This window comes from Epinephelus fuscoguttatus, linkage group LG14 (genome assembly GCF_011397635.1).
Source record: "Epinephelus fuscoguttatus linkage group LG14, E.fuscoguttatus.final_Chr_v1".
NCBI lineage: Eukaryota > Metazoa > Chordata > Actinopteri > Perciformes > Serranidae > Epinephelus > Epinephelus fuscoguttatus.
Window position 1 is genome coordinate 11,821,695 of NC_064765.1, and position 21,403 is coordinate 11,843,097.

The 21,403-nt window shown below is 38.9% G+C and overlaps 1 protein-coding gene across 1 annotated transcript; it reads left to right on the forward strand.

Annotated features, from left to right (window-relative positions):
• Window positions 1-3,258: 3,258 nt before the first annotated feature.
• Window positions 3,259-10,377, forward strand: crip1 (cysteine-rich protein 1). The gene is made up of 5 exons (XM_049596392.1): window positions 3,259-3,447; window positions 7,996-8,090; window positions 9,656-9,713; window positions 9,976-10,020; window positions 10,192-10,377. Exons 1-4 carry the CDS (start codon window positions 3,408-3,410, stop codon window positions 10,011-10,013), a joined length of 231 nt encoding a protein of 76 aa, XP_049452349.1. The 5' UTR covers window positions 3,259-3,407; the 3' UTR covers window positions 10,014-10,020; window positions 10,192-10,377.
• Window positions 10,378-21,403: the final 11,026 nt, after the last annotated feature.

Consider the following 21,403-nt stretch of genomic DNA (forward strand, 5'->3'; position numbering starts at 1 on the left):
AATGAACAACTTTGTTACAGTAGATGCAGTAAATATAATTTGTCGTGTCCGCCTCTGCTTTTGGCTAAATAACTGAACCATTCATCTATTAACTTTTCTTCTAAGCTTACTATTTTTGACTGTTTATCCATTACATTTAGCTAACTTAAAAACTTCATTAGTCTACTTAGCTAACCATGTCAACCATTTATCCACTACTTTTAGCTTTTTAACCATTTATCCTACTTTAGCTATTGTAAGCTATTTTACCTTTAAGCCAGCTAACAAGCCTATTTCAACAGTTTATCCACTGTTTTTAGACATAACATAAATAAGCTAACGTTACTTTGTTAAAGCAATTGGCGTAAATATAATTTGTTACTTCCAACCCTACATTTAGCTAAATATTTAAACCATTCATCCATCACCTTTTCTCCTAAGCTAGCTAATTGTTTCGACTGTGAGCTTACTCAAAATTTCATTAGCTTACTTCAATTATTTATCCAAAAATTTTAGCTTTTCCACCACTGATCCTATTTTTGCCAACGTTAGATATTTCACCTTTAAGCCAGCTAACTATTTTGACTATTTATCCATTACTTTTAGATAATTCAAAAATATATTCCCTTACTTGGCTAATGCTTTCAACCATTTATCCACTACTTTTAGCTTGTTCAATGTTTATCCTTCTTTAGCCAGCCATTTCACCTTTAAGTTAGCCTGTTTTGGTTTATCCAAATCTCAAGTGTTCATCTGTTACATTTTGCTAAATATTTGAACTGTTAATACATTGCTTAGATATCCATTTCAACCATTTATTAGCCTACTCTTAGCTAAATATTTAAACAATGTATCTATTAGGTTATTTTTAGCTTAGCTGGCTAACTCTTCCACCGTTTATCCATTACTTTAAGCTAATGTTTAGTATTTGAGCTGCTAATTCACAACTTGTAGATATCTATTTCAATCATTTATTAGCCTACTGTTAGCTACATATTTAAGCAATTTCTCTGTTAGGTTATTTTTAGCTTAGCTAGCTAACTTTTCGACTTTTTACCCATTACGTTAGGCTAACGTTTACTATTTAAACTGTTAATAAACCACTTGTAGATATCTACATTTATCCATAACTTTTGGCTAATGTAAACTTATGTTCTCTTGTTGGATACTTTTCATGCACTCTAAATTTCAACACGTGGTGTTTGAGTGATAAAGCCTACTATAAGCATGGATATTAAAATCAAAATGCAAAATGCTTTTAAAACAGTTGACCTACTCTACAGTCTTTCCTCTTACCCCGTGGTAACTGCAGAGGTTCAATAAGGCTAGCAGGTTGGGCATCAATCACTTTTGCTACAAAGAAGGCTACTATAAATACACACATATTGAATTACAGCCACATACAAATAAGTCTTGCACAGCAAAGCAAAGGTGTGTCTGTTTGTCTTCAGTCACTGCCAGCTCTGTTGGTTCACCTTGACTTAGATTATTAATCAGGTGGGTTATCATGCCATTCAGCAATGAATAGATTGGTGGAGTCACATATCGAGTCAATTATGACAGAGCAGGGAGGTCCATTTACCCATGCCATACACACACTGAGTAAACAATTAAAGATCTGAACTTGGCAGCTTACTAACTTGACACTGTAACTTAAGTAATTTAAATAATTAATTAAATGAACTATAACATTTGAACTAATGGACATAAAACTTTGCACATTTACCATGTGCAACCATCTATATTGCAAAAGTATGACCACCATTAAACATTCCTCTGTCATCTACATTGCATAATTCTGAGATAAGAGCCACACACTGATGATGTCTTTTCACCCCATGATCATTTATGATGGTACCATATGCTTAATCATATACAATAGGCTGATTATTAACACAGCTCTGCAGTAGCTCTCTCTGTTGAACTCTGGGACATTATCAAGTTAAGTTGCCAAAACAAAAAAGAGGGCCTCAATAGAAGAACAAAAAGGCTTTATATGGGGTATCAATAATTCAGTGTTTATTCCACAGAGGCGTTCTGCAGACGTTGTGAGGATTAATTAGTAAACTATAAGAGCAGTGAATGCATCCCAGTAATGACCTGATTACTCATTAGGTCCAGCTGTTGACATGTAGACTCTGCACTTAAGTCACAGCGATCCATCATGATTTATATATAACATTATTGTATTTTTATTTTATTATGTAACATCCACTTGAGATATATATTAAGATTTATTAAATTTCTTTGAATAAAAAACAGATGGGTTTTCTTTAAGCAAAAAGGTCAATACACTACTCACAGAAGCACTCTAATCTTTTACAAAGTAAAAGTAGCAATACCACAGCACAGAAATACTCAGTTACAAGTAAAAGTCCCGCATGAAAAAGTTTACTTGAGTAAAAGTACAAAACTGTTATCATTGAAATATAATAAAATCCCAAGATTCCTCAGTAAAGTCTTCCTAATCTATGATAATACATTCTTTTGATAATTATACTTTGTAATATAAATCTGCAAAGTAACTACCCATCCATCCATCCATCCATCCATTTTCATCCGCTTATCCGGGGCCGGGTTGCGGAGTCAGCAGGCTGAGCGTCCCTCTCCCCAGCAACACTTTCAAGCTCCTCCTAGAGGACCCCAAGGTGTTCCCAGGCCAGATGAGATATGTAATCCCTCCAGTGTGTTCTGGGTCTGCCCCGGGGCCTCCTACCAGTGGGACGTGCCCGAAACACCTCAAACGGGAGGTGCCCAGGACCAGCAGCTCTACTCCGAGCTAACTCCGAATATCCGAGCTCTTTGCACTATCTCAAAGTAACTGAAGTTACCAAATAATGTAGTGGGGTAACAAGTACAAATCTTGCCCATTAATTGGAGAGGAGAAGTATAAAGTAGTGTTAAGTGGAAATAAAATGGAAGTTATCAAGAACCTCAAAGTTTTACTTGAGTAAAAGTACTTAGTTACTTTCCACTCCTGCTGAACTCCATTCATCAGCTGTGACAGTAAAAATAAATAAATAAATAAATGAAATACTGAGGAAAAAATGGGCACTTTAATAAAACAAACATTATGGGTCATATGGGATTTCTTGTCACAAAATTATTTAACTGCAAAAAAACGAGGAAGTTTACTTTAATACTTAAATTTCAGTGCCCTAATGTGTTGTTTTCTGCACATACACTCACACAGACTCAACACAAGCCTCTCCCACTGTTGAGAAAAAAAAACAAAAAACAAAGTTTCAGTTGAACTATTTCCTCGGTGCTATAAATACAGGACGCAGCGCACATCTGCACCTCAGAGCGAGGCGTGGTCTCTCAGAGCAAACAGGTGGGCCGGTCGGTACAGCTGCAGTCACACTTCATCCACAGGATACCCTACCGTGTTTTCTCTCCGCTAAACTCACACATACAGCTGCGACAAGATGCCAAAGTGTCCAAAGTGCAATAAGGAAGTTTACTTCGGTAAGATTATTTATTTAATTTTCTGACTTTTGTTTTGATTTTACATGCAGAGAACATCGTGTTTCGGCATTAACATTTCCTGGTTTAAAGAAGTTAGAGCCTTTTCTGCTCGGATGAGGAAACAGACTGACGAGCACATGACAGTCAGCAGGGATTTTTAATTTATATATTATCCGAATAAAATATTAAATAATCCGTTCAGAACTTTTGAAAATTAACACTGAATATTTCATTTATTTGAGCAACGGTGCTGCATTCAAAATGATGTACATAAGTATTTTAAAGTGCTCCTCCTGCCACTTTTACATTATAGGACCATTTTTATTGATGCAGTAACAAGTAACCAGTACTTTTATTTTGTAGGTGGTTGAAGTTTTAACTGTTTTAAGTACTTTTGGGTAGTTTAATAAATAATGCATTGTATTATAGTATGCACATATGTTCAACTTTTGTATGTACAATCATCATTTGCAATCATTTCCTTGGAAATTTAGTGTAGTATAAGTAGAAAGTAGAAATTTGAGATATTTGAGTAAAATACCTCAAAACTGTGCTTAAGTACAGTACTTGAGTAGATGTAGTTACTTTCCACCACTGAGAAGTATTTTTTCTTGCTTATACCTCTATACTTTTACTTAAATACAAATTTTTTGATGCAGGATTTTGTAAATGATCTAATTGCTTCTTCCAACATTGATTAATTAACATGTAAACAGTATTTTAATGTTTAAAGTTGGCTGAATTGAAGCTAATTTTGACCACTTTAAACTACTTTATGTGCTTTTGGGTACTAGTATAGTCTACATTGCATCCTATTTTAGAAACTGAGACTTTGGATTGTTAAATCTTACTTTGAAGAGTAACTAAAAAGTGCAATATGTTGCTCTGAAGAAGTAGAAAGCAGCAGAAAATGGTACAGTACTTTATATTTATCTAGCCTATTTGTATAGATTTTTGCAGATTAATGTACAGTAGTCTCAAAAGGTCACTGCACTCTGTAAGCTTTCTTGTTATTGAGTTACATTGGGGTTATCTCTGCTCCTAGCAGAAACTGAATTGTCTTTCCCGATGACTGATGAGCTACATGAATAATGACTCTATGCAGCAGAGGAAGCAGGTTTCCTCTGTCCTGAAACGTCCTCTTAGGTCTGCCTCATGGGGATACCATCAAAGCAGGGAGCAATTACTGCATCCGGGGAGCAAAGGGACAGCTCCATTTTATTCATGTCTTAATCCATTTACCACAGTGTCTGCAGCTCAGTAGTGCAACAGAGTAAATCTTCTCCGGGGGAGAAGCGCAGAGGCTGAGGGCCAATACGGAATACAAAGCCAAGTCTTTGGACTGTCAGTCAGATGAACTGGCCGTGCGGCCGGGGGAGCCATGCTTCTCATTCTTCCCTTTCATGGATAAACTTCCCCCATCTGGCCAAAACAAGCAAACCAATTTGTTTCGGTCAGAACGAGTCAACCAAAGAAAATATGTTCTTTTCTAAAATATGGCTGAGAGGAAAAGTAGCCTGAAACAAAGCTCCTTTATGTGGGAGCACTGTTTCATCATTATTCTTAACAGTCTGCATCAATTTCCCACCCAAACCACCTCTATAAACTTGCTCCATGTCTCACTCCTTCACTGCGATCACCTCCATCACACCTCACAGCTCCACTGCCCTCTCGCTCTCCGTCTTTTTTGCAGCTCATCTGTCTTAATGTCTCTAAGCTCTCAGATGGAAACAGTCAGGCTACTGCTGCCTCACTGAATGATGAGGGGGGAACTTGGTCCAGGTCCAGATACAAAACGAGCACAAGACCACAAAAAAAAAAAAATAAAAAATTAAATACTCCGCTCTTGCTTTCCACTGCAGGACTTAAAATTAATGTTGGAAGCAAGGAAACTAATGTAAACTAAATTGCAGGGTAGAGTACATATTTCCTAATGTACAGATTGTTCTTGAGGACATCAACGGAAAAAATGTTTTCAACAAAACCTGTAAACCACAAACAGGTTCTATCATGTGATCACACAGGCAACAATGGTCTATACAATAGTTGATATGTATGTTAACAGGCAAGTTTTGTTACCTTCAGACAGAGCCCGGCTTGCCTGTTTCCAGTCTTTTTGCTTAGCTATGCTAACCAGCTGCTGGCTTTAGCTTTATATTTACCATACAGACATAGTGGTACTAAACTTCTCATCCAACTCTTCCCAAGAAACGGAGTAAGGAGCTTGTTCCAATATGTCAAACTATTATTTTCATTAGTTAGATTTACAGGTGATAAGCAGAGTTTCTCAGCTTTGCACAGAGCCCGGTTAGCCTGGCTTCAGCTTCATATTTACCATTAAGACATGAGAATGGTATCAGTCTTCTCAACTTAGTCTTCCCAAGAAAGCAAATAAGTGGCTTATTTCCCAGAATGTCAAACTACTCATTAAATTGATGAGATTTAAAGGTGTTCAGCAGACAGAGCCAGGCTAGCTGTTTCCTTTTGTTTATGCTAGGCAAAGCTTTTGGTTGCTTCATATTTATATACTTACCAATAGATGCAAGACAAAATGTTAAACAGTTACTATAAATGTAAGGGTACAGCCAGCAGCTGGTTGGCTTAGCTTGGCACAAAAATGGAAAACAGAAGGAAACAGCTAGCCTGGTTAGTCCTAGCTACCCTGTCCAAGGTTAACGAAATCCACCTACCCGCCACAAGTCACAGTGTTTGACTAAGAATAATTAATAAGTGTTTTGAGGTTTAAGTAGTCAAACTTTTATTGCCTTCAGACAGAGCCAGGCTAGCTGTTTCCCCCGTTTCCAGTCTTTATGCTATGCTAAGCTACGCTAAGCAGCTGCTGCTTGTGGCTTTATATTTGGCGCACAGACATAATACTGGTATCAGTGTCCTGATCTAACTCTAACAGCCAGAGATGCCTATTACTTTAAAACATTAATATTTAGTTCATCGCCATGCAAACATTTCCAATAAACATTGCACATCCAGTGCAAAGACATTTTAAAAAAATGACTACCGGTGAAAAGATATGTTTCATGGACTATTTCAAGACATTGATTGAACGCTCACATCTTGACCATATCTGCAATAGTTAGATTTTTTAAATCCTCAACAGTGTGCAAAAAATAGTCTATCATCACTTCGGAGTCTAACAAAGAAATCAGTGGTCTACATATAACCATTCAATCAACATTCTCAAAGAGGAAAAACTTCTGAACCTATTCTGAACGTCTTTTCACCATCACAGTTGTTTTTAACGCCTTTAAAAAGTCAAAATGTTAACTGCTGTATTTAAGGTCATTCACTTAACTCTAAATGCTTCGGACTGCATTCTTGGCCTTTTTTTTAGCTTGACAATCTGTTATACAACCTCACCATGAATCTTTTTTGGGATGGAATGAGATGAATAGTTAAGCTGCCTCCCTAACTGTGTGTTTTTCCATTCAGATTTGTGTCTGTTTGTGTACACTGGACAGTCTCCATAATGCTCCAGTCAGCAGTTAGTTGATGCAGAGAGCACATGATTATTCTTCATGTCTTTCACACACCATTTCCTCCAATATCATCGGGTAAAATAAATAGCCCATGCACACACACACAAAAAAAACATGCTTTACCAGATTCATATGCAATCAAGTGTAAAACCACATTACATGGGCATCATTGCAGCAGATAAGAATGGACTCTGAGCACCACTTTAGCTGTGAGACTCCCCTCCAGACCGGACAGACTTGTTTGCTCAGTCAACTAATTTATTATTTGAAGTTAAGTACAGTAATTATTTAGGGTCAAACAAGCTCCTCCACATTTTGCTGAATTGTTTTCATGCCACTGGCCTGAGAGGCTGACCTCACCCTGGGCACTTTCCCTGTTTCCGCTGCCTGTTGTGTAATCTCATGCCACATCAGGCTATTTTTAGGAAGGAAATACATCATATACTAATATTGTGGGAAGGTTTAGAGGCCACCTGAAACCGCTTGTTTCCATTTGTTCATTCATCCACTGCCATGTCTCTTTTATGTTTTTAGAAACTCTGCAGATATCAATCAAGTTCTGTGCTCCTCTGTTGCAACATGTTTGGTAGCAACAACATCAGATCAAGATAACACTTCCTCCATTTTTTAGCATTTCCTGTACTTGCCCTCTCTGACTTTATGAATCTACTGGGCAAGTTTTTTCCATCTTTGCATGTAGATTCTTGGCCAGATTCTCGGTCATGATCATGTGACGAGTCTCAAAAGTCATCTAAACTCGTGCATTAAAGACCTGAAACTGAAGACTGTCGGGTTCCTCCCAAGTTTTACAATCCTCCTGATGAGTGTTTGTGCAGATCAGCCCTGCAGACAGACAGTCTTTATCAGTTTATGAGCAGAAGGACAGATTCCTCAGGGACACTCAGTCCTCCTTTCCCCCCGGCACCACACCCAAACAATGTTCTCCAAGTTATCTGCAAGACCTGATCATGTTAGTCCAAAACTGATAATGTGACCCTGTGACACTTGCATCTCCTCCACAGAGTAATCTTGTCTTTTACTGTGTGTTTGGCAGCCGAGAAGGTGACATCACTGGGCAAGGACTGGCACAGGCCCTGTCTGAAGTGTGAGAAGTGCAACAAGACGCTGTCATCAGGCTCCCACGCAGAGGTGAGACACCTGAAATACATAGATGAATACAAATCTGAATCTCCACTCTCTTGTTGTTTTTACAGTATTTAGGTTTAAAATTTAACACTTGAAAGCAACAATAGTTAAAATAAATGTTAAAATTTAAAAGATAAGCCTTCAATATTAGTTTTATTTTTATTTAAAAAACTTGCACTTGCTTTACAAAAGATTTACTAGACTAAGGTATCAGCATATATTTCAGTATGTATCTGCCGAGAATATTTTTGACCGTTTACGAATGTTGGCATGTAGGTTAATTGTGCCACTCTTCAGTTTTCTTCTGTGCACCACCCAGGTCTGATGGTAGTTAACGTTAGCATTGTTAACTGCTGTTAGTGCCATTAGCAGCGGCAGCACGGCTAGTGGTGCTAACATAGCTAACAGTGCTAAAGGGGTTTTGCGGCTGGAACTAAAACCATTAGCTTACTGGAGTTACCTGAGGGTAGACCAGAGAGTAGCCACTAAGTGTCCGCAGCAACGCTATCCCGCCACTGGGATGCAAGCAAGCAGCTTCATTTGGGGCCACAGAATCCCTGTTAAATGTGTTAGCACCACTAGCTGTGTTGGCACTGCTAACAGCACTAGCAGGGCTAACAATAGTTAAAAATGCTAAAAGGGTTTGCAGTTCAAAATAGAGCCACTTACTCAATGGGTCTACCTGAGGAGAGTCTATACGGTGGTTTCCTCAGCAATGTTGTTGGGTCAGGGCAACACTAAAAGCCTCTATGGCCAAATGAGCAGCGCCGCTAGCAGTTCCTACCTTAACCTGGTGGTATGCCAAAGCTAATGTTAGCTTACCAGTGACTATGGTAATGTGGCTAGCTGCCTGCTGTCTGTCAACCAAGCCAAGGGAAAATAGAACAAAAAGCAAGATGTTTACTTCACAAAAAAATTAAATTTCACCATCTCTAAGCGGACAGCCTCTTTTATTTCACATCTTTTTTCTCCCCTTAAAAATTAACAGGTTTGTTACCAGTTAATAGGTGTCAGACTATCAAAAGCAAAATCAATCAAAATTGACATCCCTAGCTAGGTACTACAATTCAAAAATGGCCAAGGACAGTGTAAGATGATGGATGAGGTTAGCTAGTAACCCCAAATCATATGGATAAATGTATGTATACACACCCAAGCATGACTCATCAAAAATCTTTACAAGATGAGAAAGAGGGATTTTGACATGAAACACTTTTTAAAATCACAAATATTTAGCATATAACGAGATAAATGAACAATTGACAAACAGCATTAGAACTTGGAGACGTTTTTTTTAATTTCAAAATACATGGGTTTTTATCTGTAGTTTTGACAAATAATAAACATTCATACTTAAATCATTAAAATATTTAAATGATACACAAAGGTTGTAGAGTTGATGAGGACAGAAGGCAATATTCACATGGAGAATAAAGTGTACAGATAAGAAGCAAATAAGCTCCAAAAAACTAAAACAGACTCCTTTTTATACACCAACACTTTGTTTATATTTTAGATGTTGTGATATTTCCAATACACCATTACTGATAAAACACTGCCTCTTACAGCATGGTGGCAAGCCATACTGTCACAACCCCTGCTACAGTGCATTGTTTGGACCTGGAGGTAAGCATGTTACGCTCAGTAACCTTTGGTCTTGAGACTCTCAGCCAGGAACGCCCTGTGTGAGGATGATGTTTTGTATCTGTGTCGAGGCTGTGAAGTACACACAGTCACCTGCTGTGGTCAAACACTCAATAAACTAGCCGTTACATAATTCGTAACATATCGTTAAACTCTCATCTTGCGTGAAAGAAGACATTATCTCTCAGAGTTTAAAAGTCTCAAATGTTAGTTCACCGATTCCTTCCTGTCTTTGTCCTCCCAGGTTTTGGACGTGGTGGAGCCGAGAGCCACAAATATTAAATGAAAGGTAACTACATACTCTTCATGCACTCACCACATTATTTGGTTATGTCATTATAATATTTGTGTATGTCCAACATTTTCATGCCATTTGTTTAACCATCGGACCTTGACTCTAAGCAAATCCATGCTTGTACTTTGCACTGCCTGATGTGTGTTTTCTCTGCTCCATCATCAGGCTCTACGTTGCCTGGAAACTATACTGAAGAAGCCAGCATTGCTCACGAGTCCCAATAAAAACCAGCAAACAAACTGTGTTCTCATTCATTCATTCTCATTTTGTTTTTGATTTCTGGTTTCTAAACATGATTGCATATTCTCGTGATGTAGCAATGAAATAGTCTGATTAAACTGTTAAAATTTGTCATTTCTCCTTTTATTGTATTTTTACTTTCTCAGCAGTCCCTGTTTTAAACACACTGACATGAAAATGACCTCAATTTTTTTTTTTAAAGATTATTTTTCTGGGCTTTTTGCCTTTAATTGACAGGACAGTGTGTGAAAGAGAGAGAGAATGGGGACTGACACGCAGCAAATGGTCGCAGGCCAGACTCGAACCTGCGACCACTGCAGTGAGGCAATGCCGGTACTATCCACTATGCTACCAACGCCCCATGACCTCAAGTTTTTAGAGCCTTTAAACCATCAAGCTTTATGTTGACTGGTTACATAATTCTTCATAATATATCATATTAAATATATATATTTTGCAGTGATTTTGAATTCAATAACCATCAAGCTTTTTTAAAAAAAAATAAAAGTCATCATGGAGTAGTACGAAGTGGCACAATAATCTCACCCCATGGTCAATGTCCTGGAGCATTTAGTCAAATCACATGATATTCCTCAGCAAGGAATTTGATTAAATTTTCATTTTCTAGTGGTTTTACTCGTAAAGAGCAAAACATGGCCATCATGAACAAGTATGATGTGGCTGTAAGAGATGTAAGGAGTGCCCTGATTGCAACCACAAACAGCAATGTCTTAGGTGTGAGTCCAGCTGGTGCCTTTAATTGCATGTCTCCTCCCTCATTTCCTGTTGTCTCATCAATGTCTGCCATCAATAAAGGAGTAAAAACACCCGAAAATATAATTATATACAACTGGGGAGTTGTGTTTATGGTATGCATCTTAAACCACTCAACCACCAGGAAAACCCTAATATTTCTGATATATTTTTTAGATTTTTATTTGTTTAAGAATCTACAAACATCACACAAATCAGCAGCATAACATAACAAGTGAGAATATTTTGTAACCAACATGTTAAAACACATAAAACATGCAAGAAAGACAGAATCTAAAACTAAAACTAAATCAGTGTTACCTAAATCAAACACATAAATAGCCACAGGAATACACCTAAACCATTTGAGGGCACCAGTATGAACAAAACTTAAAACATAAACACACAGAGGCCCTGGTGTTATTACCATGCTGAGTATGGAGAAAGTTTATCCTTGACCTTGGAAACAGTTGTTCAGAAAAATGGAAATTTTAACATCTACAACTCCATGACAACTGGATGATATTTATTTCTGTAACCCAAGTTCCCAAACAGCCACAAATGAGTAAATGCCAAGAGCAGCTAATGGCATTGACTAAAAACAGGTGTAGGCTGTGTCTCTAACACAACACAAAATACACAAAATGCACGAACAAGCGACATTTGTGTTTCATTTTACAGCCGATTACAAGAAGAAGCTGAAAAATGCTTCGTTGCCAAACATCCTCTGCAAGTTTTCATCAGTTGCCTCAGTGTCTTTGGCCTTCATCATGATTTTCCTGTGACAGTGAACGTCTTTGTTGAAGAGAGAGGAAAAAAAACAAAAACAAAAAAAAACAGGGTGACAGCCAGACGGACAGACGGGCACACTGGCTGTCTGTTGGGTCTTGTTTGTGTCTGTTGCCATAGCAACTGGCAGGCCAGGATGGTAGAGGCATAGTTGGAGGGTGGCGGCTGCTACGTGATTCATGGGCAGCGAGGGTGGCCGTGCAGAGCAAAAGTTTGGCAACGGAGCCCAAAAGAACCAAAGAGGAAGCATCTGGTGGATCTGCAAAGACTCAGGCCGGCCTCAGCTGCTCCAGGTACCCACAATGCACCAGCGTGAGCAGGGCTGGGTTTGGGATTCCTTCAATGTTAAACCTATCCATTGCTAGGAGACACTGTAAGATGTTTTGAGCATGCATCGGTGAAGTTAAACACGGCTGCTGCTGAGACTGAAGGTTTATTTCTGACCTTCAGAAACAGCCCAAAACCACAAGGTCTATTTAGTAGCTGTTCTGGAGCTTTCAATTACCCTTCCTCAGCAGAGCCATTCAATTTAATTAAAATACAGGGACAAAACACACATGCATGGTTAAAACAAAAAAATGGGCAAGTCAATTGTATGTTCAGAGATTAACTGCTATTAAAAATTCGTGATCATTTTAATCAGTGGGTCTGGATCAAAGTTACGAGGTTTATGCTTCCTGTCTTCAGCGTAGTGTTTCGCTGTTTTGACATGGTGTTTAGATTCCTCCTGTGACAATAATAGTTCTCATTTTCAGAATGCAAATCATCTCCCCCTCGCTCTTTATCGCCTTTTTTAATCACAGGAAATACCACATTTCGGTCGTCATGGTGACGCATCCAGATGTTTGTGTGAAACCCGCAGCGTTAATTAAGCTCACAGTTTGATGGTGTAGACATATAGGCTGTACAGTAGGCACCTCAAGATATATTTCTGGCTCCTGACAGTCTCACAGCACATACTTTGATCATGATGTCGAGGCCTAACGAGGTTAATTTCCTGACATAATCATAATGGAAGCATGGGGCAGGCAGTAAGCACATCTATAAAGCACTTACAGTGACTTACGCTGCACTTAAAGTGAAGTCAGTTTTTTTATCTTTCGAGCAGGAGGAGAGGGAAGCCAAGGACCTGCTGTGTCAGCGTGAATCAGAGGTCCTCAGTCATGAAGCTGTAAAATTAGACTCATAAACTTATTAGGGGCTGGAAAATAAGGGGAGAAGTGTCTCACGGCTATTATAACTCATGCAGACATGGGTGGCCTTAAATCCTCAGCTCAAGATTAAGAAATACATTAATTAAAAAGACAGCAAGTGTGTGGTTTAGTTCACTTGACTGTTCTTTTATGAGTGGGAAGAGTAAAATATTGCACATCTACAAATGTTACAGATACCATTCATTCAAAGATCAATTTTTGTTGTTGACACACCAATAAAATAATAATCTATTTATTATATGAGAAAAAAACACCACGTCAGACATACAAAAATAAATAAAACTAATTACAAGGAGAATTACAGGCTCAAACTTCCAAACAATAACAATTCCATAACAACAACATAAACAACATATGACCTTCTTTTTAAAGGGGAATTTAAAATTATGAATTTGGCGACCCCTTGTGGTAGTTTTAAAGACAGCTACACTGAACCACCTCATTATATGCTCCTTAATAGACACTCAGTAGTTTATGAGCAATAAAGTGATTTCAGACATGTATTAATCAAATCATTTTGTGTAATCACTGATAGATATGGTCTATAAAAAGCACTGCATTATGGTATTGTTTGCTGAAACTAGTAGTGTTCTTGTTATGGACACTTTTTTTTTCGTTTCAGTGTTAAAAAAGTAACGGAGCACATTAACTCAAGTGCTGTTCTTAAAACATTTTGATAGACTTGTAGTGTGCTTATGTATTTCCATTTATGCTCCTTTATATTTTTACTCCATGGCATTTTGTAGGGAAATATTTTACTTTTTACTCCTCTATATCTATCTCACAGCAGTAATTACTTACTTAGATGAAATGTTTAAAAAGAAAACTATGCGTGAGTTTCTAAAATAATATATTGTTAATGGCGGAACTACCAAAAAGTAACATATATAAAGTACGGTTATTAAAATTAGCTCTAATTCAGCTGGCTACAACATTAACAGTAATCTTATAGTAATAATAATCAGATAATTCGGTATATGATACAGTAGTGTTACAATGACAGGGACCGAGGATGACATGCTGTTGACATGCAAATACAACTTTCTAATTTCTGGCATCACAGAAACAAAATGTGCCGCAGAATTTAAGGATCCAATACCTATGTTGATGCTAATTCTGCACGTTTGCATTCACATCAGGAAATATATGTTCAAGTCTGCATGTCAAAGTTAATGGACATTTTTCTTTCTTTTTTTTAAGAGGCTGAGAGACTAAGGAGCAACAACTCTAAGTCTTGTAAAAGAGGATCTATAGGCCCTTTAAGAGATTACCACAGCATGTCCGCTCTTCCTGCTTTTATGACAGACAATAAGTGAGACTGAAGAAGGGGAAGAATACTTCATATCCTCGAGCCTAACAGTGAGGACTTTAAACTGTATCACATGTGTGAAACTGTGGAAGTCATAAAATCAGGCCTGCCAGTTTTAATACGAACACACGCTGCCTCTGCCAAAAGGCTATTATTGTTCTTAACATCTGTCTTTTCTACAAGAGTTAACTTTTTAAGTAGACCACTTAAATTAATAAAGTTTAATTGTGAAAATAATCTTTACATTCACCAGTCTGTGAACATGTGGTCCACTTTAAGAGTTTCCACTTCCATAAACTTGTTCATGAATTTTGGAGAGTTTAAAAAAGGCATGAACAGGAAATACACCATATATTTTTCCCTCACTTAAAACACTCTCCTTAAAAATAACTAAGAAATAATTGTTACTAACTGTTAATGCAAATGTCACAGTTCTTCTTCCATTAGTATGGAGGATTTTTTTTGCTTTCATGGCAGTAATTCAGCCAAGGTTTATAATTTTCAACAAGGTTGTTGTTAAAACATAATACATGATTGCTTCCCTGTTTGAGTGGGATACTGATGACGGCTCAAACTAAGAAGTTCTTACTATTTAACTCATTGATAAAACACAGAAAAGACAAGTGATCACTCTATAATCTATAATGGTAATAGTATAAATTTTAAGGGTCACAAGATGATTAATGAAAAAAGACAGAACCAAAAACATTTTTTCTCCATAGTATTATGTTGCTGTTTTTTCAGGCTTTTCTCTAATCATTCCAATAAAAGAATGTCTTCACCTTAAACCTTTAAAGTTCACTTATTAACAGGTAATATCTAATTTGGTATAACATGTCAATTTGTGATCTTACGAGGTTGTAGGTGGATTCTGTTATTATTGAACTGGGTCTGGCTAACTGTGTAAGCTAAGCTAACTGGCTGCAGCTTCATATTTAGCGTACAGACATGAAAGTACGATCAATTTTTTCCTTTAAAGGTCCAACTCGTTGAAGTGGTATCAGCTGATATTGAAGACAAAACCCTCATGTTTTCTCCTGACTCTGTTGCAACACAGTCATCACCGGCCTAGCTCAAATTAAATCCAGTGTGAAATTCGGAAACATGCCCCAAACAAATTCTTGTTTTGAGAAATGGTAACTTGGGGAGTGCCTTCAGTCGTGTGAAGCATCCCCCAGAGTCCTGCTGGAGTCTGGCTGAACATATTAATCCAGAGGCTCCAGCAGAGGTTCATTTGTGGCAGCTGACCAGTCAGGCACTGTGGCGGTTACTGAGCAGAATCTGGTCCTCATTTCTGTAATTGACTATGCATGGCTGTCTCAGATACTCCCTCTGTTCATAATCCCTCCCTCTATCACTCCTTGATTCCCTCCTTCTTATCCTTCCTATCCCCCTCCATCACTCCACTTCATGGTTTTGTATTCCCACCTCCCCGTCCTTCCATCCTCCCTCCCATCTCCTTCCCCATTACAAGGCTGCAGTTGATTAGTATCTGTTTCCACTGTAGCACCATGTCTCAGCACATGTGTATAAATAGGCCCTCTGGCGTTGTAATTGCTAATAAGGATCCAGTGTGTGTGTGCAGGAAAAAAGAAGAGCTGCTGCCATAAACATTTGTGTGGCAGCCAGAGAGGGGATTCATCAGCGACTCCCAAGCCCAGGAGGAAACCTCTGCGCTGGGGAAGATAATGAGGCAGGCAGGCCTCCGAGTCTGGGCCTGGATCACCGACAAACATCTTGGAGCATCAATCATGTTTTTTTACCCTGTTTTAGCCAAAAGGTTAAGAGTCCTCCAATTAGGCTTCCAGCAGCTTAAATAACAAGGGCCTCCCACATTTGTGCTAATACTCACCAACATCAGTTCAGGCTGTTGTGAACATACTGAACTCTCCTCTCACTGAGTCTATGTAGCCCCTTTTACACTGTCTGTTCAAGGCTGGAATATCACTCTGTTGTGCTGAATATAAGATACAATCACAGAATAGGGGGACAGAGCGGTCTCACCTTTAAGCCACTACAAGAGGTAGTAACAGCACCAAAACAATGTCTATATAAACAGGAAAGCTGACAGAACAAGATCATAGGCGGCACGGGTGTGACATTTTGATGATGTGTTACGCATGCAACCCACAGCGGCAGATTTAAATAGTAGTGGTTAGCAGTTAATAGCTAATTTAAAGAGTGTCCTCGGGTTCTCAGTTAGATCCAAACCCCTCGCTCCTTCACAGCTCCACCCTCTCGTCCAAACATGGTCACTTCTCGCTCCAAAAAAACAAGATGGCAACAGCAACAATGCCAAACTACAGGCCTCAAAACGGGAGTCCTAAAACTGTCATGGTGGCTATGTCTACTTATTTTATAGTAGTTTTTATAGTCTATGATTAAGATCAAATATTGTGGGGGTGCATGCAAGCATAGATTGTGAAAAATAATGGACGGAGCTGTGATGTCACCCATTGGTTTGTGGACGTTTTGAAGCCGTCACCATCTTGTTTTTTTGGAGCCAAGTGTGACCATATTTAGACAAGAGGGTGGAGCTGTGGAGGAGCAAAGGGTAGGTCTGACTGAAAGCCCGAGTACACTATCTGCAGACAGCCCGCCACTCAATGTGACCCCACCCTTAATTAATTATGTATATCTTTAAGCCTTAATAAAAATGTAAACGGGAGCGTTATATAAAAATTCACCCCCTGTGCAGTTGTTGCGACAGGTGTATTTAGCTATGGAGACAAAAACCATTTTTGTACCAGGCTGTGGTACATGTAAACATGTTTATTTCTGCTGTAAAGTTAGGCAGTTTAACATGTGGGTCTACAGGGATTAACTCACTTATAGAAGCAGCCTCAAGTGGCCATCAGAGGAACTGCGAGTTTTGGCACTTTTCGCATTGGCCTTTCTCTGCCCCAGAGGTTGCAGCTTGAGCTTGTTCTCCCCTGACTTCATGACTCATTTTGAACTGTGCTACCAGCATCTAGAGATGCCTGTCAGTTGACTTCTGTCCAGACTCTAATATCTCAACAGCTACCACACTGATTGCAATGAAATTGTGTATAGACATTCATGGTTCCCAGACGGTTAATCCTACTGACTTTGCTGATCCCCTGTCTTTTCCTTTAGCATGACATTTGTAGTTTTAACCCATGCTCTATGACAGACTCTGGTTTCCAACTGGTGGGTTGCGGTCCAAAATTGGATCACCATCTTAGTTCAGCCAGTTAGCTTGCTAACATTTGCTGATTAGCTCTTGACTTGGCACAAATTACAGTTAAGGCTGATGGACAAATTAAAACTTTGACCTGATGATGGCACTATATGAAAGGTGGCGTGATCAGTTGTTACAATTCATCCTCTGGGGAAAATGAATATATGTATCAAAATTCATTGCAATCAATACAACAGTTTTTTTTCGGCTTCTCAAATGTGAGGATTTGCTGCTTTTCTCTGTTTCTTATCATCTTAAATGGAATACCTTTCGGTAATTTGACGACCTAGGAGTCTGGGAAATTGTCAAACAGAGTTTAACTTTCTTCTGACTTACTATATAGCAAACTCCTCTGTGGCAGATACCACCTCCAGATTTGGCAGTATCTTGGCCCCAGGCTGAGAGTTCTCACATCACACCTCCTGTTGGGCTCAGCTCTGATGTCCAGGCATATCCGGTATCATATCAAGGCTGAGCATAATGACGAGTTGATGAGTGTTTTTGCATGTGTAAACTAGCCTATAAAAAAATCCCCACATTCATTTCCTCTCTTTACCTCCTACACACACTCTTATTCTCACAGCACCTGGCCAGGATCGTCGTTTTTTTCTCTTGACACAATTGTCTAAACCTCGAGGGATGTGTGGACAGTTTAATTGTACTACGGCTGGGATAAATAACTTGTGGTCGTCTCTCTGTGTCCATGTGATGGATGCTTTGCAATACCAGTGCAAATTTTTCAGAATTTCTCAGAAGTGTGTTTCTAAATCTGAAGGACAAGTGCAATTTTTCAAACTCAAGCAACACTGAGAGACGGATGTGAACGAGCTTTTGTGCAATTCTGTGATTCAGTGTTTCCCACTGAGATCTGCTAAGACATCACTCTGTTGTTTAATTCTCTCCAGCTGTACGATAGTCAGATAAAGTTGTATTCTTGCACTCAAGATTCCTCTCCTCCCTTCCTCGACTCCCATCCCTTCTATTTGTCTTCCACCTCCTCCTCTTCCTCCCCCAGTTTGGAACAAGCAAAAAGACTACGCAAGGACACATCTGAGCTGCATGCTGTTCTTGTTTGCCTTTCCCAGATTGCCCTGCTGCTCGCCCTGGTGCTAGTGGGAGTTGGCAGCTCCCCTCATCATTTTATCTCAACTGTCAGATCCTACTGCACTACAGTTATCTCTTAACCATCCTACATGGTCAGTCATATACACACAGACATGGCAGCTATTTTACAATTTGCACACTGTAACTGCTTCATCAAAGAGGTAAAGACACACCAGGCAGTGCAAAATATGGAGACAGGTCTAAATAAAAAGAGAACAGAGGCAATAGACTGAACATACCCATAGTATAAATGCAAAATATGTATCTCGACTGAGCCAGATATGTTATGACTGCTTTACAGTTTAAAGCAGTGGTTTTCAAACTTTTCGTGCCCAAGGCACACTTAAGGGCAAGCCAAAATCTCAAGGCACACCTGTATTTATAACTAACGTGTGTTATCACTCTTATCATGACACAAGACAATAAACACACAAGACAAAAAATAAGACAGGTTGCTTCTCTGATACTGTCTACTGACAGTTCTTTTTGGTCGCTCCGTACAGTAAAGCGATCCATTGTCCCACTCACAGCTTTGTTATCACCTGTCACACTGGCTGCCAATCAGGGCTTTTGAACTGTCACACACTTATAATTTCCTCATGCGAACAGTGACAAACAGGTTCCCCTAGAAGGTTTTTTTTTTAATTAAATCAAATTAAATTAGATTTTTTTTAGCCAGTCTTTGCCTCTAGTTGGAAATGGGGTGCACACAACACACTAATAGTCAATTAAAAAGTAATTCATAACTTTTTGTATAGGCCCAATTGAATATTGCGATAATAATGTGTGGCTATCACAAAATACGACTGCACACCTGGTTTGGCATCACGGCACACCATTTGAGAACCACTGGTTTAAAGAACAGAAATATGTGGCTTTAAAAGACAAAAATTTTGCTCTGAAGTTTAGATATTTCCCTTTCTGTGTGTAATATGGTTGAAATCATTACCACCATTAAAGGTGCTTATAATAACATTAGCCGCTTAATGTTGCACTCCACCTTCCACAGAATGCTGCAGGAGTGGGTCCTGAACCCCAGAAATGAGTTCTCATTTTAGCACTTCCGGTTCCCTCATATCGAGGTCATTGGGTTTCAGGTTAGATTAGTGAAACCGAGTCTGTATTTAACACAAGCTTAAGGGACTTAAACATTTTGTTCTACACCATAAAATAAATCGGTAAATACCCCACTCGTAAATTTTTAAGCCTTTACGTGTCTAAAAAAAAGACACTTGCTAACAAGTGGTTAACCTCTGTGCTGGCCTACAAATAACCGCAATGCCTGCTGCACTCTATTGCATTCAAGTCACAACACCTTTGTTGCTCAAAGCATAAATAGTTTCCAATTTGCATATTTCATGTTTAGGTGGAGTGAGGTGGACTAAGTAGAAAACACCCAGTGTATGCACTGAGTTTGCCGAGTGGACCCGCCACAACAAGGTAAGGTCAATGTCACGTTTAATTGCCTTTAACCTTAATCAGTGATTACTAGCTGAGATTCATAATGCATGTAAAGAACGGACATGTATTATGGCTTTATAATGGCTGATTAACAACAGAAATCAATGCGGTGGCTAATGTTACCTGCCGATGTATCATGCTTATTTGCCAAGTTTCGCAAGGGAAAACAGGAACACACGGAAAATAATATGCTGTAGTCAATTTGCTAAAGCCTGAGCTTAATTTATGTTATTATGCCAGTCACACACACACATTAACAGTGCCTCTGCCAGGCAGCTGTCCATTATTTACTTACTTTACTGCAGAAAATGGCACTTCAGAATAACAGCTCTGAGCCGTAAGTTTTCTGGACTTACTGGACCGCCACCCACCAGTAGGGAACCACTGCTTCAGTTAACACCATGCCATCACCCTACTTGTTTGTTGTTTTATTTTATCTTATCATATTTGGAAGGTAGAAAGGCCACTGACTTAAACTACAGGCGAGGAAAGAAAAGGCTGTTTTATATCAATTGGCTAGTCCTTTTATGTTTTCACCCGTTTCCTTGTTGGGCGTCAGTAACATGGCTAACTGTTAGCATGATGAGGCTAATGTCACTAACGGTTATCAACGGTTATTAACAGTCGGCGTCAGTGTGTGAGTTAGTTTGGACCGTTGAACGGTCCTGTGTCGGACATTAGCCGCTACTGCTTTAGCTCCTGCTAAAAGTACAGATGTTAAACTGACCGTTTGAGCTACCTTAAGTCTAATCTGTGTTAATGACAGCAGCAACACAAACTTAGCTTATCTAATGGGGAATCTGGATGGTCCGGGATCAGACTCCTGCCGCTGAGCCTTAGCTAAGAACGTTAGCAACATTAGCTTTAGCTTACCTAGCAAGAAGAAAAGTGGACACCTCTGAGTTTGTTTTCAGGCCTTAAAAAGTCCTTCAGCTGACTGCGACCAGTAAAAGCTGGTCCATAGTCATTCCGGTCTTGCTCCTTATTTTGTCACCAAAAACCTGGGATCGGTACTGGAGTGAAACCGGCGTTAAATTCGGCCATTTTCCATTTTTTCCACACTAGCTGACGCCACTAAACTTGACCTGATGACACCGAGATACCACGTGATACCAGGTCGTCATCCTATTGGCTCACAAACCTCGTTAGAAGACAACGACAAAACAATAATAATAATTATTAATAATAATCATTTATTTATTTATACATTTTAAGGAAGAGCAATACTTTTATTCCACACGTTTCTAAAAGCTCTTTTTTTTAAATATTGTTTGTCTAAAAAAAATATTATCAATAAAACTTTAT

What these genes read in the sequence shown, in the direction of transcription:
- crip1 (XM_049596392.1), top strand. Translation starts at nt 3,408, where the DNA reads ATGCCAAAGTGTCCAAAGTGCAATAAGGAAGTTTACTTCG. An exon ending in CATCAGGCTCCCACGCAGAG is followed by an intron (nt 8,091 to 9,655) that starts GTGAGACACCTG and finishes TGCCTCTTACAG; the next exon opens with CATGGTGGCAAGCCATACTG. An exon ending in TGCATTGTTTGGACCTGGAG is followed by an intron (nt 9,714 to 9,975) that starts GTAAGCATGTTA and finishes TTGTCCTCCCAG; the next exon opens with GTTTTGGACGTGGTGGAGCC.